The 15,546-nt window shown below is 41.3% G+C and overlaps 1 protein-coding gene across 2 annotated transcripts in view; it reads right to left on the bottom strand.

Moving 5' to 3' along the window:
* LOC139646324 (ninjurin-2-like) overlaps positions 1 to 15,335 on the bottom strand; it is a 33,049-nt gene extending 17,714 nt beyond the window's left edge. The window contains exon 1 of one of the 2 annotated variants that reach the window (XM_071522331.1): positions 15,240 to 15,335. In XM_071522331.1, coding sequence (XP_071378432.1) covers positions 15,240 to 15,335 — 96 coding nt within the window. The remainder of the gene's footprint in view (positions 1 to 15,239) is intronic. The other variant, XM_071522332.1, reaches the window with a different exon arrangement.
* Between the last annotated feature and the right edge of the window lie 211 nt (positions 15,336 to 15,546).

Raw genomic sequence — 15,546 nt, 5'->3', positions numbered from 1 at the left:
AGTGTGTGTGTGTCTGTGTGCATTCCCATGTTCCGCGATTGCTTCTTTTTGCCTTGAGGCTGGACCCCGGACTGAAGACATACACAGCATTATAGGGAGAGAGGGAGACACACACACACACACACACAGGCATATATATATATAGAGAGAGACTGGGCTGAAAAAAACGAATATAGTTTACTATGTCAAAGAAACAAAACATGAAAAATACTGAGTGTTTCAAATTTCACCTTATAGGCCTTTATTTTAAAGGCCTATAGCTGAGCCTGACCTCTGAAAAGCCAACTAAAGGCCTAAAAGTTGCTAGTTTGATTCCCACCGCTGACAGCAGGTTGCATATTCTGGTTGTGAGCGGTCTAATCTAATCTAGTGAAGCCAGAAGCCCACAGTCACCTACAGCCCAACACCTGTTCAACCAGTCAGACACGGCCAACCATGCAGCGAGGTCATGGTCTAGTTCTCTCTCTCTGAATATACACTATGTGCTTTTGTTGTCTCTCTCTCTCTCTCTCTCTCTCTCTCTCTCTCCAACCACAAGTTAAACATATGTGTGTGAGGAAAAGCAATGGAAGCCATCATTTATTTGGCCAAGTGAGGTGATGAGAAAATGACTGATGGATTGTTGGACATGTAAGCACATGAGTGTCTTTCATATATTTCATATTTGTCTGATGAAGCGTCAGGCGAGGCGTGGTTGGCATCGGTAAGTCAGGTATGACATGACACAGGTATGTTAAATGAGTAAGTACACATATGAACTAACATGGGGGAGGTAAGTATGACTCTGTGTGTGTGAGTGTGTGTGTGTGTGTGTGTGTGTGTGTGTGTGGTGTGTGAAATCCAGTGCCCTCTTATGTGCACATACATGTACATATGAATAAGCAAACATGCGCACACACACACACACACACACACACACACACATTTTCTTCATTTCCAACATACCCATGCCATGTCCCACTGATGCAACTATGTCAACATTGCTCATTGGCTCAAAACACATACTCAGAAAAGGACACACACACATACACACACACACATACACACACACACACACACACACACACACACAGTCATGCTTATCTTCCATATGTGAGTTCCTGTGACTTCACTACAGCAAACAAACTGCCTATTACACCCATATAAAATACAACAGTCCTTTTAAAGTATTCCCATTCAGTAACTATGTACACAGACAGGGATGTTGATTCACCATAGCAATAAAAACTGAGAGGACGTTTTTTACTGTGATTATGGGTTCGGTGGTGATGCAAGATGTACAAAGCACAGCTTAGGTATATGATTACACAGTAAAGAACCTCTATGGCTTTTATACAACTGCTACTGACACATGTATCCTGACTGAAAAGTTTTCTTGAAAGGTACAGAAGAATATAAACAAGAAGAGTGAACAATGGACGTAATGGATGTAATGGATGTAACAATGTAACAATGGATGTAACGGGTCTTTCACCAAAACTTCCTAAACTAGCTGTTGCATGATGTATATTATACATTATCCAGAAGACATTGTCCTCTTGTTACTTTCACATAGATGCATCTATCTCTATCATTTACATTCAAATCAACTGAATTAATTTATATTCAGTTCAAAGATTCATTATTAGCATGGCTGTCAAAAAAAACCCTCAATAGTATTGCCCAGCAGTTTACAAAGCATTAACTATCATATGGCAACTATATGCTTAGTGATAGAAATTAGGATAGCTCATATTTATTCTTTAGTCACAATTACTGTCTTCTCCCTCACATTTTTTCCTGCTCTTGCTCTCTCACATCTCTGATATATATCATGTTCCCTCATCCACATCCCGGTCCTCTAATTGCTCTAATTCACTCTCATAAAAATTGCTCCCATTAGCTCTTATTATTTTATTTTTTTCTATTAAATAACTTGCAGAAAATTTGTCAGGGACTAGGACTCTGAACTAAGACTAGAACAGCTAAATCACTAAAATGTTACAGATGTAAATTCACTCCCAAACCACAAACGCTGAACTGTATATAGTAGTTGAAATGAGATTCCAAGGTTTTTAGGACACACACGCACACACACACACACACACACACACACACACACACACACACACACACACACACACACACACACACACACACAGCCAGTGCCTCTGACAGAGTAGCTACTATTTACTATGGGGCTCCTGGGTCTTTAACCAAAAACATGGTGACACGCTTGGTTTAACACACAACTTAGCGTGTGTGTGTGTGTGTGTGTGTGTGTGTGCGTGTGTGTGTGTGTGTGTGTGTGTGTGTGTGTGTGTGTGCGGCCCTGAGAAGAAGTGAATGACTGTGTTTGTCTAAGGAGAGTTATGGCTGTTTATTTTCAGTGAAGAGGTCAAAGGGTGGATGGATATTCCTGAATGAGCAACACCCTCTCTCTCTCATACACACACACACACACACACACACACACACACACACACACACACACACACATACGGCCACAAATTTCACAATAGATCAGTAAACCTCAGTTGGGTTGTTCATTTAGGTCCTCAGAGGCTCCTAAATGTAATGAATGTGTTTGCACTGATAAGACTAATGAAGACAGAGAACTGAGGCTGAAATGCTGTGAAACTTTTCACTCATGTAATTTATGGAATTGTTTCAAAATGTATTCTATTAAAAATGATAAATTACCTAATTAACAAAGAGGAATATAACAAAATATGATCACAATTCCTTTTGGATTACTTATGGATTCTATTCTATTACTTGTTTTCTCTCCAAAAAATGAAGTTCAGTAGAGAAATTGGGTCAGCTCCCATGGGGATAATTAAAGCTTTATCCAATCTAAATTTATTGCAAAGGACACATCATCATCCACAACTATTACTCACTGTATTAACAAAACATTTCAAAACAGAGGCTTGGTATACTATTATGGCGAAACAATTGAATCTGACACATGACCCAGATGACACATTACTGAAGACTGAAGTAAAGCCGTCTGGCAAGCTCCTAAGAGAGTTTTTAAAGCTGACTGATATGTTTTCTGCCGTGCAGACTACAACACAGAGACATGGGAGAGATCTAGAGAGAGAGAGAGAGAGAGAGAGAGAGAGAGACATGGGAGAGATCTAGAGAGAGAGAGATTGAGAGAGAGAGAGAGAGAGACATGGGAGAGATCTAGAGAGAGAGAGAGAGAGAGAGACAGAGAGAGAGAGAGAGGTCGTAAAAGTTTGAGCTGAGGCCGTCAATCAGGAGAGTTAAGATCCTTCTGCTGATGTAAACTTGAACACAAGCAGGGGCAACTTGAAGAGCAGAGAGAGAGGAAGGCATGTACAGTTGTTTTTGCATGGGTTCTACTTGTTAACTGGATTTTGGGGGAAATGGGTGAATATGTGGTCCTATTGTATGTAGCTAAGTGGGAAGTGCACCAACACAGCAAGGATTAGGGGTTCAATTCCCACTGAGGCCAACCATCCAAAAAATGTCTGCACTTATATATTCTATAAGGCACTTTGGATAAAAGTGAAAAAAACAAAAACAACTTACACTGTCACCATACTGGGAAGTCTGACCAAACTACCCACTGTATATCTTTTAACGTTATCAACTACAATTTAACACAGTTTTCCTTTAGGTCTCAACTCACTGTAAGTAGCCTTAAACGTTGGAAAAAACGCCTTAATCTGTTTCTGAGATCACTGTTATACATATTATATATCTGCACAATCAGAAGAATCACAAAATAATAAACAGGCACTGGTCTTGTTGACACTTACATAGTAACACAGTACAGACTGACATACATGGTACAGGGAAAACAATACCTCACAGACAGTGCAAAGGGAACAAAGCTATACATATCTTCCTATATATAAACATTCAGAATCCACTAGTTAGCAGAATTAAATCATCTTTGAATACTTGAGATATTAGGGGACATGACAATTTACGTTTTTACTCATTACTCATCTCTGTTAACTCATCATTTGTGTGCCAAAAGGAGAAAACGTCCTTTCGGCACACAAATATATAATGTTATGGCTATACACATTATTATAAATACATAATGTTATGGCTATACACTTGTTAAAATAGTGTATAGATGCAAGAGAGCCTGTATTGTGTTGGGTGGGATATTGGAGTGCATGTAAACTTGTTTATTTTGTCATAGTCAAAGTTATAGTATTTAGTTTGTCATTTCAGAATTTTCTTTCTTTTGGTTATACAGTATGTAACCAAAATGCATACATCAAATGAAAGCTAAACAAAAACTGGAGATACTCATTATTAGTAATTCCATTGGAGATGTTTATACAAGCAACTTCATAACCATCTGAAAATAAGCTGTTAATTTCCTCTCTATTGCAATCACATCAACAGAAATGATGTTTTCTCTGACTTTTCTGCTTTTCACAGTTGAAAAATGTGGGAGAATTAGATTGAACAATTTGACAGCAAGATAAAAACCACGCATTTCCCCAGGGACACCAGACTGTCTGCATACAGAAATATCAGAGTGTCGACGTGATCTCATTATTTTGTTTTCAGCAGTAACATCACAGAATATGTAATTACAACAATTTAATCGAAAATGAGGAATACTACTGATAAATAGACTAATACATTCCATTAAGTCTTGGTAGATCACTTCAGTCTTACTCATAGTTTTATAGGGGTCTGTTGATAAAAGGGTCCCTTTGTTTCAGTGTGAGTGTGATCCCATTGTGCTGCAGTCAACAATAGTCCCATGACCTCTGCAGGCACCGGGGGACATCAGCTATGGAGACTGGATGAGCCAGGACTGAACCAGCCCTCCCTGTCTCTCTCTCCATCCCTTGTCTCTCCTTTTCCCCTCAAACACTCACATGCACATACAAACACATGCATGACCTCATATCTAATAATGGTGATTTGTTTGTTTCTTTTTGATTGAATTGCTGCTGTGCGCTTTTGTTTGTTTGTTTCTGAAAAGCTCTTTGTGACAAACTTGCCATGCAAAAAGCACAAATGAATTTGATTTGAGCAGACACACACATAGTATACACTGAATATACAAAATATTAGTTACATCTTCCTGATATTGAGTTGCAGCCCCTTTTGCACCATACACGTCAACTGTCTCAAAGCTTAAAAATCCTTCTGTAACTCGTCTGCTTCTTTTTATCCTTTGTGATTGGTACAGATTTAATAAGGGAAATCAATAAGGGATAATGGCTCTTATAGATTCACCTCACCAGTGTACTTCATGAAAAAAGTCCCTAATATTTTATACATTCAGTGTACACATACTTGAACATGCTAATAGAAACACACACAGACACACATATCCTTAGCCCTTGATTACACTAAATGAGTTGTTAATGAGTAAGTTAATTTCTAATCAGAGAATCTTTCACCACTGCATCATTCCATTGCATTAAATATGATGTAACTGCGGTGAACTTATTCTATATACTATATTTCCACATGCATAAGCTATCTTTATAGCATTTCTGTGAATATTTTGTCATGAGAACATATTGCCAGTAAATCAGACTTGCTATAAAAATGGATGCTGCAATACTACAGTGGATAACCACATCTAATCAATTTCATCTTAATACATTTGAACCGTGGGAACTCATGCACATCCACACACACACACACACACACACACACACACACACACACACACGCAAACTCGGGCAGCTATTCACATGCATGCAAACATATAGTGTACTTCAATTGGACACACACACAAACACACACATACAGGCATTAGCACACATGCACAAGTGTGTGTGCTCTCTCCCACACACACACTTTATCTTAACTGATGACCTAATGCTCGTGCTTGAGGGAAGGAAAACAGAGGCAGAGGGAGAGAGGGGTGGGGGGGATTGGCGGGGGGGATCACCCCACTATGGAATATAGTTTTGGATCACCCCACTATGGAATAAGTGAAGTACTTACACACACACACACACACACACACACACACACAGACACACACACACACTGGTCAGCAGCCCAGAGCATAGCAACACGTTTTATCAACAAACACAAGAGGTCAGTTTCTGTCACCCCTTCTGTGTGTGTGTGTGGGTGCGGTTTCTATTCCTATTATGTCTCTGATAATAAGCCTCTCTCTCTCTTTCTCTCTCCTCTCTCCCTCTCCCCTCTCTCTCTTTTTCTTTCTCTTCTTCTTTTTTCTCTCTCGTTCTCCTGTATAAATTTCTTGCTTGCTAATTCGCTCCTTATTCCATATGACCTCTCGTTTCCCTTCTCTCTCTGTCTCCCGCCCATTTCTCTCCCTCTTTTTTTCTACCTTCCTCTTTTTCTCTCTCACTGTCATGATGTGTGTGTGTGTGTGTTTGGCTATGATCCAAGCACAGCATCGAGTACAGTAGACCTCTATGAGTTACAATTTCAAATAGAGTCAGTGACACCTCAAACCACCGACCGGCAATTAAACTTAACTATTGCACACACCCACACACACACACACAGACACACACATGCACATTACACACACAGGGTAAGAGGTGCATGCACACATTTATACACACACACAAGTGCAGTGTAGGTCCACTCACGCCTATGCACACAAAAATGCATGGATGAACTGTAGACGCACACACACACACACACACTGTTGATAAGCAATAGAATTTTACAATTCTCAGGAAAAAACATTCATGAAAATCTTTATGCATTCTCAGAAAAACCAATAAATACAGCTATATGTTCTTTTACGAGACGGGCGTGTGTACAGAGGCACATGGAAAGTCTATGAAAAGATTTAAAAGATTGACATATAGTTCCATTGGATTTATATGTCTGCTGTGTAGTTGTGTGCATCTGTGATTGTGTGTGCGTTGTGTGTGTGCGTGTAGGTGTGTGTGTCTGTGTGATTACAGTGTAGTGAGTTATAGCATCCAAACAGGGGAACCTCAGCACCAGAGAGGGTGTTTCCTGTTCTTCCTAGACAAACAAGCCTGGAACAAGTGGATGAGGAACAACGGTTTGACTAAACACTCTTGGCCTAAAGTGATTTAATGTTTCATGCTGATCAGCTCAGTCAGACCAACAATGCCTACATCAATTACGGGATGTAGGGTCCAGAATAAAACTGGTTTACTGTCTGAAAATAACAGTGAAGTAACAGGAGTAAATATTTTAAAAACGGGAAGTGGAAGGAAAAGTACAGACTGAACATATTCAAGAAAATAGCACCATTCAAATTATTCAAGTCCTGTAACTAAAGAGAAGTGTGTGTGTGTGTGTGTGTGTGTGTGTGTGTGTGTGTGTGTGTGTGTGTGTGTGTGTGTGTGTGTGTGTGTGTGGTGACAATCCGTATACTTTATATCTGCTGTGTTTCACTCTATGACAATGTAATTGTGGGTGTGTGAAAGAGACAGAGCAGGAGACACAGAGACTGTGTGTGTGTGTGTGTGTGTGTGTGTGTGTGTGTGTGTGTGTGTGTATTGTTTAGATCTAAAGGTTTGTCTGGTAACACTCATTCCCTTCTTGGATTTTTTCACATAAATGCACGCGCACACACACCCACACAAATATACATATTCTCCCTTCTCACTGTTTCTCACTTTCTCTCTCCCTCATCTCTGTTGCGTGCATGCACACACACACACACACACACACACACACACACACACACCCTCTGTCTCCCCCTCCTGTCTCTTTCACATGCACACAATTCCACTGTCATGGAGGGAAACACAGCAAATACAAAGCGTATGTAGTTTCAGTATGCACAGACACACACACACACACACACACACACACACACACACACACACACACACACGCGCATACACACACACATTGGACTCTGATTCTGTAAAGCTGTCCAGATCCATATTGTACTCTGCTGTCATTTCCCCCCAAAAATGAAAAGAAAACACACACACTCTCCCCTGGAGAGGAAAGACAGGAGGGAGAGGGAGAGAGAGAGAGAGAAGGAAAAGGGTGGAGGGAGAGAAAGTGATCAAGAGACTCAAAAAATAAACTGGGGAAAAGAAAAGGAGAGAGAAACAGTATGAGGAAAAAAGAAAGAGAGCAAGAAATGGAGAAACATGAAGAAAGTTCAGTTTGCGGTCAGGATATATAAACACATGTAGTTTGGATATACAGCATAAGACAAAGATAATCTTTTTAATCTTTCATTACACAACTATTACACAACAACAGTCATTAAGAGCTGAAGCCGGAGCTCAGTCGTGTCTGGATGACAGTTCCCAGAATCACACACACACACACACACACACACACACACACACAAACACACACACACATTCTCGTACTTCACACTTGCACTCAGAATGTGGCATCTGCCCTGTAGGGGCCAAGGAGGGGTCACATACACACACACACCCATACGCATGCGTGCACACACACACACACACACACACACACACACACACACACACACACACACACACACACATACACACACACACAGACACACACACACACACACACACACACACACACACACACACACACACACATACACACACACATACAAAGAGTCAAATAGAGGTAGCAAAGTATTCTGGGAGGTGGGAGAATGGGAAGGAGTTGAGAGGGATGGTGGTCATGGAGGGACATACAGCACCCAGACACCAAATCAGATAGATAAAAGGAGAATAATCCCTTATTGGCCTACACTTAAGTCACTTAAGTTATCATCCAAAGCAAATTACAGTCAGTGCAAAGAGTATAATATTTGTGAGCTGGCTGTCATGAGTCAGCGCAAGTCTAGTAATAAATATTAAAAAATGCAAAGGATGAGGCAGTTTTTGGGAAAAAAAACACCTCAATATAGTCAAGCTACTGCTATGAAAATGCTTATCCACACACACATCTATTATTTGTATTATGATGATGTTTGCCTAGCACTTAATGCTACTTACAGTCACAGTTCCCTGTGAGTGGCAGCCTACACCTGACTAAAAGTGGCCCTGCCCTTCTGACATTTGCCAAAGTTGCTCGATGGGCCGTCCAGGCTTGTTCCACTGCATGGAAATAGACTTTGCACTCCTCTGAAATATAACTGTCATGCTTCGAGGGGTCCTGTCATTTCAACTAATTCTCATTTCATGCTTCACGCCCTGCCGCTAAGGTATGAGCGCCATGTTTCTATACAGAACCACTAGGAACAGTATGGAGCCACTGAGGTCCTGGGTCCTGAAGAAGTACATGTGGGAAGTGCTGCTGTTGGCTACAGCTGATAAGTGAGTAATGAAAACCTACTCAAGGTACCGTTCTCTCTTGCTAAAGGATTAAATATTTCTAACTTGTAGTACTCACTGCATAGAGTGCTAAAATAAAGGGCTGCAACACTCTCCGTCTCAAGACCACTTTTCTGACGTCGTGGACTTTTCTTGGTCGCATGCCTATTTTGACTCGGACTTGTCTTGGTCTTGGCCGCTATCGGATGTTGACTCTACAGTCTTCACTCTAATTCGACTGGACCTGGTCTTGGAATCCACTTGGACTCAACTAAGGTGACCATGACTACAGTCTAAAGGTCTAAACATGCCAGTCTGCAGGGTCAGCTGTCCCATTAGCCTATTGTTATCGAGACCAATAGCGAGTTTAGAAGTGAATGGGTAATGTTGCGTTCTACGCAGCCTAGTGTCGATGATTACCGTTGTGTGAAGTGAGAGCGGGTGTTGAGCGGGGGGTTCTGGGATGCCAGAACTTACTGTTGAGCCCTCAGGAGGTGTCGGGATGGGAGGGATGTGATGGGAGGAGCCCACTTCATAAGCCCTTTTCCCTCTAACAACCAAGCCAGGTTTCTACATAGATGAGCTCAACAAATAGCACAAGGAAGTTACATCAGATCATGTGTATTGATAATTAAGTCTTGTTGGGAACATGCAATCGTGCATCTTTTCCATAATTAGTAAAAGACGATGAAGATGAAGAAGTCAGCACTATACACACATACAGTATCTGGGGGACACATACCCTAATGATTGTTGAATGGCAGTGCAGAAACTTTTAGAGGTGCAAGTGACAAACTATTGCAAGCAAAACATGGCTAATAATGAATTTTGACACCACATGATAGTTTTTTTATTTTCCCTTTTCAGGTCATTTGACCACATTGATTATTGGAAGAAGCCTAGAGGCGCTTTTCACAAGAAAAAGACATTTAGACATTAAGAAGATTAGTATATTAGACCCTCTCCCCTCTTGTAAAGCACTATTTAGCCCACAATTAACCACTAAGGAACCATCTACTTTTAGAGTGTGTCCACGCTCTTCTTCTGCTTTTGAAATATAGCTGCCATGCTTGGAAGGTTGGAAGGTTGTGTGTTTCCTCCTAACTGTGTTTCAGGGCTCCACGCCCTGCTGCTGCGCTCTATACATAGAGAGTGACTTGGCGGTGTAAAGCCTTCACACCATGGAAATAGATTCACCATGGCAGCTTCACACAGCTGCCGCGTGAAAACCTCTTCAATCCAATTTCAGTGATTTTCATGCTTGTTTGTTTGTTTTTTTTAACTTGATTTGAAACTACACACGGTCCATTATGTGTATATGTTGAGTGCCTTTGAAACCCTTTTAAAAACCACTGCATCCAGGAGTTTCTGAAAATGCGACTTGTTGGAGATAGAAGGTTTTCATCTCTCAACATTTTATATTGCGTTAGGCAGAAAAGGGATATGCTGCAGAATGTCAAATTTGTTTCTAAAGCCTATTTTAACAAACAGGTTTGTCACCAAGTGATTTACCAAGCAGCAAAGCACATTTAAAGGTGCACTAAGTAAGATATTGCTGTCCCATAGCACAGAATGACCGTAACATATCTGTAGAGGTTTGATAGGGTTGTTGATCAATAAAAAGTTTCTGATTTTCAAAACTCACTTTCTGGCCCATTTTGGAAACCTTCCCTTTGCATTCTCAACGGCTCAAACATGGAGGACTATGCTGAGAGCAAGTGACCGACATTGCACCACATTTCATTCTCATGCCAATTTTCCTGAAATCCATCATTTAAATTTGTCTAAAACATGAAGGATCCAGTCTATGGTGGGGTTACCTACCTACAAGTTACCCACTATCCTTTAAAAAGCACTATAATTGTATGATGGTTTGAATTTTATGGTGTTTTGTAAGAACAATTGTCACCTTTTTTTTCAGAAGTTCTAAGAGAGATGTAGAGTGGAGTGGAAAAATATGCCAACAAGGTATGCATAAGCAAGCTTCATAAGCAGGGTACACATTTTTCTAACTACAAACAAATATAAAGATTTCTTTCTTTCTTTTTTTTCTAACATAATTTGTTATGTTTGGCTGTCTCTGCTGTCAGCAGACTATAAAATGGCAAGAGGTGTAATGCTTTGTAATGCTAACAGGCGTAAAGGAAGACTGGTTGCAGCACTAGCCAGTAAGCTACCATGCAACCACACAAATGAACCATGTGCATCTACAGCAGCTGCCACATAAATAACTGCAATAAACTGTAGCAAAGGCAAGAAGCAGCTGGCAGGACATTGATCAAATAACTGTAGGTTACTTACATTACATTATTATAGTTCAATGAGACCAATCAGATTGTCCCCAGGAGTGCAAACCCCACCCATCTGTACAGCTGGCAGACTGAAGCAAGATGTCCATGTAATCCTTCTTCACATATTCTCTGTCTCTCTGGACATACTACAACTGCTGTGTCTTCAATCTAAAGTCCACTGGCAACCATCCATCCATCAGGCTGTTAAATCTGATGGTAAAGATATGTGGGACGTATGCTGTATGTGTGTAGCCTATATATACTATATGTACAGAGAGACACACATGATCCATGGCACAGCTTACAGAGAGCCTGAGCTGGCTAAAGCATATGAAATGTTTATATTGTGCTGATAGAGAGATCTCCTGAACACACACACACACACACACACACTTTAACACCCACACACATGCACATATAGAATTTCCACTTTTCTGGCTATCACACATACATTTCACTGCTTACATCTATCAATGTACGGTTAAGCAAATAGCTGTGGCGAGCAGTTTGTAGCTGTGAATATAAACATTTACATTCTGAGCTAGATGATACCATCATTACGTGGTTTTAAAGGCCGCTGCCATAGCTAATGGCTAATTGTGGTCAAAAGCTAAATGTGGCTAGGCTCACAGCTCTTTCCTCATGGGCGCTAGGTGTCTGGCTTTCTGAACAGCTAACTTTGCTAATTATTGCTCATGGTCATGGTGGTCTTCATCATCATTTACACTCCAAGTTAGTCACTCTAATTGTTGCTAATTGTTGCTACGACCTAATTTTTCAAAATAGACGCCATGCCTGTGGCTCAGCTAATTGTGGCTAATTACTTTTAGCACTTGTCAAAGAAATTATGTAAGCTATCAACACAAGATGGTATCAACAGATTCATAGTGTGTGATATTATCCCCGCATCACCTATGTTACAGATATTCACTGTAGGCCTATATCATGATATATTAGGAAGCAGTTGTGTGTATGTGTGTGTGGTGTGTCTGTGTCTGTGTGTGTGTGTGTGTGTGTGTGCGTGCGTCTCTGTGTGAGTGTGTGCTGTCAGCATAGGGATGTGATATCAACAGTTTTACAGTTTATTGCAGATAATATTATTCACACTGTCACTGCCATGTACACTGAATATATAAAATATTAGTTACATGCTCCTGATATTGAGTTGCAGCCCCTTTTGAACAATCCACATCTCAATTGTCTCAAAGCTTAAAAATCCTTCTGTAACTCGTCTGCTTCTCTTTATCTACATCTCCTCCTTTGTGATTGGTATTGATTTAATAAGGGAAATCAATAAGGGATAATGGCTTTTACCTGGATTCCCCTCATCAGTGTACTTCATGAAAACAGGAAGCAGCACTAATATTTTGTATATTCAGTGTATGTGAGACTCATCATAACATGATAGGGGAATTTTAGGCAGTGCTCTGCGTGTGCTTGTCTGTGTGTGTGTGTGTGTGTGTGTGTGTGTGTGTGTGTGTGTGTGTGTGTGTGTGTTCATTCCAATGTAAACTGAATGCCAGCCAGCGATTTCAGTTCAGTCAAATGAATGAACAGCACCTGCATTCAGCACTGGTACATTCTAGCAGGTAAACAACCGTGTTTTTGAGCTACTATCCTGCTCTAGAAGTCTAGTTGGCAGGCAAAATACCAAAAGTGTCTGGTGTATTTTGATATCTAGTCTACCAGCCACTGTGGCAGGTGGATAAAACAGTTTAGTTTCCTGGCTTTACACTACTACAATAATTCATGAACTAATTAGGTGACAGAACTGCCATCCTGCTGAAAGGATGTGAAATTACCGATGTCAGATTTTAATCACTGGTGTGCAGTCATGTGTGTTTCTGCATATATTATCATTGCTGTTGGGTCAAATCCACAAGAACTATTCTTAACCAACAGCAGCGATATTCAACAGAACTTGGAAAAGACAACAAGATACTATTTGGTTTATGTTTTCTTTTGTATATATTTTAAGTATGGGCAGCACTGGAGGGAATATAGATAGAAACATTATCTACACACACCCACTCACCCACACCTTTTCTCCCACATCTGTCTCTCTCACTCACTCATACACACCCACCCACACCTACTCTCTCTCTTTCTCTCTCTCTCTCTCTCTCTCTCTCTCTCTCTCTCTCTCTCTCTCTTTCACACACACACTTGTCAACCTTTTTTTTCTAGCTTGTCTCAAGTAATGGCACTTTGTTCATTGGATACAGCGCGGCTAAATATACCAGTAACTGATAGCAGGGCTGGTCGGGGGGCAGGAACACTGCTGGCCCTCACTCTGATGTAGGAGATGAATTGCAACAGACACCAGGGAGGTGCTTGCATGTGTGTTTGTGAGTGTGTGTGTGTGTGTGTGTGTGTGTGTGTGTGTGTAGAGTGGGTGGGTGGTTGGGTGGTGGGACAGAAAGGGAGGTGCAGAGCAAGAAAGGAGTGAGAAAACAGACAGAGCAGTTGAGAGAAAGTAGGGCCTAATGACACAAGTGAAAGAGAGAAGTCAGAGAAAGATAGGCCGAAAAATTGTGCCTGTGTGTGTGTGTATGTGTGTGTAGAGGGGTGGGGGTGGTGTGGGGGAGTGATACATTTTCATTTGCCTAAGTAGAATAATGACTTTCCAACTGGCCTATAGGGAGACATGTGGAGCCCAGACTTCCAACCTTTTCAGGGTTAGGAAAGTTCTAAGACCCCAAACAAAACAAACCTTTGCAAATAATTCACAGTATTTGTGGATGACAGACAATATTACGGTCATTTTAACATTTTCACATGCTAACACCATTACTAATACTACTACTATAAATAATAATAACAATGTTACAAAGTGCAAAACTGCTTAACATACAATAAAACAAGGATAGATAAAAGCCAATAAGACCAACAAGACAAAAAAAAAATCTAACTTCACTTAAAAACAAAACAAAATATGTATAACACAGGAAAATGCTGCAGGAATACAACAAGGCTATCTATAAAAATGTGTTTTCAAAAATGATGTATCAGCCAAACAAGGGGCCACAACCCTAAGAATGAAAGCCTACCTTGACCCCTTTTTCTCAGCATTAGCGAGTACCTGCTTTGTTGACCCTCAGCTGCATTAGAGGACTTTATTAGCCTTCGCGGCCGGGCCCTAATTGATATTTGATGGATGTTGTGAGCGTAGTTTGGTCTCAGAATAGAGTGCAGACACTAACTCTAACCCAGACGGCCGCACAGCAGCCCTCACATCCTCAGCTCACACATAGCCAGGACATACCACAGCACCGCGGCAAAGCTAAGAGAGGAGCAGCGACTCACACACACAAAAAGGACCAGGACAGAAAGAAAGGGGAGACGAAAGAGAGACGGGAAGGGCGATAGAGGGAGAGGGGGGAAAAAACACCCAAGAGAAAGAGATGGGAGAGGAACAGGGATGGAGAGATTTAACATGTGAGGGAGAAAGAGAAGCCGCTACATCCCAACTTCAGCATTCCCATCTTTTCTTTCTTTCTTTGTTCCTTCTTTCTTTCTTTCTTTCTTACTTTCTTTAGACTCTTAATCTTTTCCCCATCTCTTTCCCCCATATCTCTTTACGTCTTTCTATTTCTGCCACTGTTACTCCTCTCTGCCTCTCTCACTCCCTTCTTTCTCTCTCTCTCTCTCTCTCCCCCTCTCTCTCTCTCTCTCCCTCACAGCGTAGGTTTCACGTAGGTCTCTCTCTCGGTGCACTAACCTGCAGAGGGCCGCTGGCTGGCATGGTGGATCTCAGCGATGTCAGGTCGATGTCTCGGCCCTGCTCCCCTCTCTCTGTCTTCCCCAGTCCCTGCATAATAAGGCCAGCAGTAAGCAAAGCGACACACACACTCACAGCCCCCACAGTGGTGAAAATGCTAATGCTAGGATGGCAGTGGTGGTTATGAAAGGAAACGACCCTGGACGCCAGGCACCAAGCACCAGGCAAGGCCAGGCAGGACAGCAGAGGGACAAACAAACGGCTTATTCACTTCGCTCTCTCTTCCCAGTCTCCCCCACTCTCTCTC

Source organism: Centroberyx affinis, unplaced genomic scaffold (genome assembly GCF_046629955.1).
Source record: "Centroberyx affinis isolate AG114_WGS23_722 - 3 ecotype Tasmania unplaced genomic scaffold, CSIRO-AGI_Caff_v1 ptg000976l_1, whole genome shotgun sequence".
Classification (NCBI taxonomy): domain Eukaryota; kingdom Metazoa; phylum Chordata; class Actinopteri; order Beryciformes; family Berycidae; genus Centroberyx; species Centroberyx affinis.
This window is presented reverse-complemented; position numbering and strand designations above follow the sequence as displayed.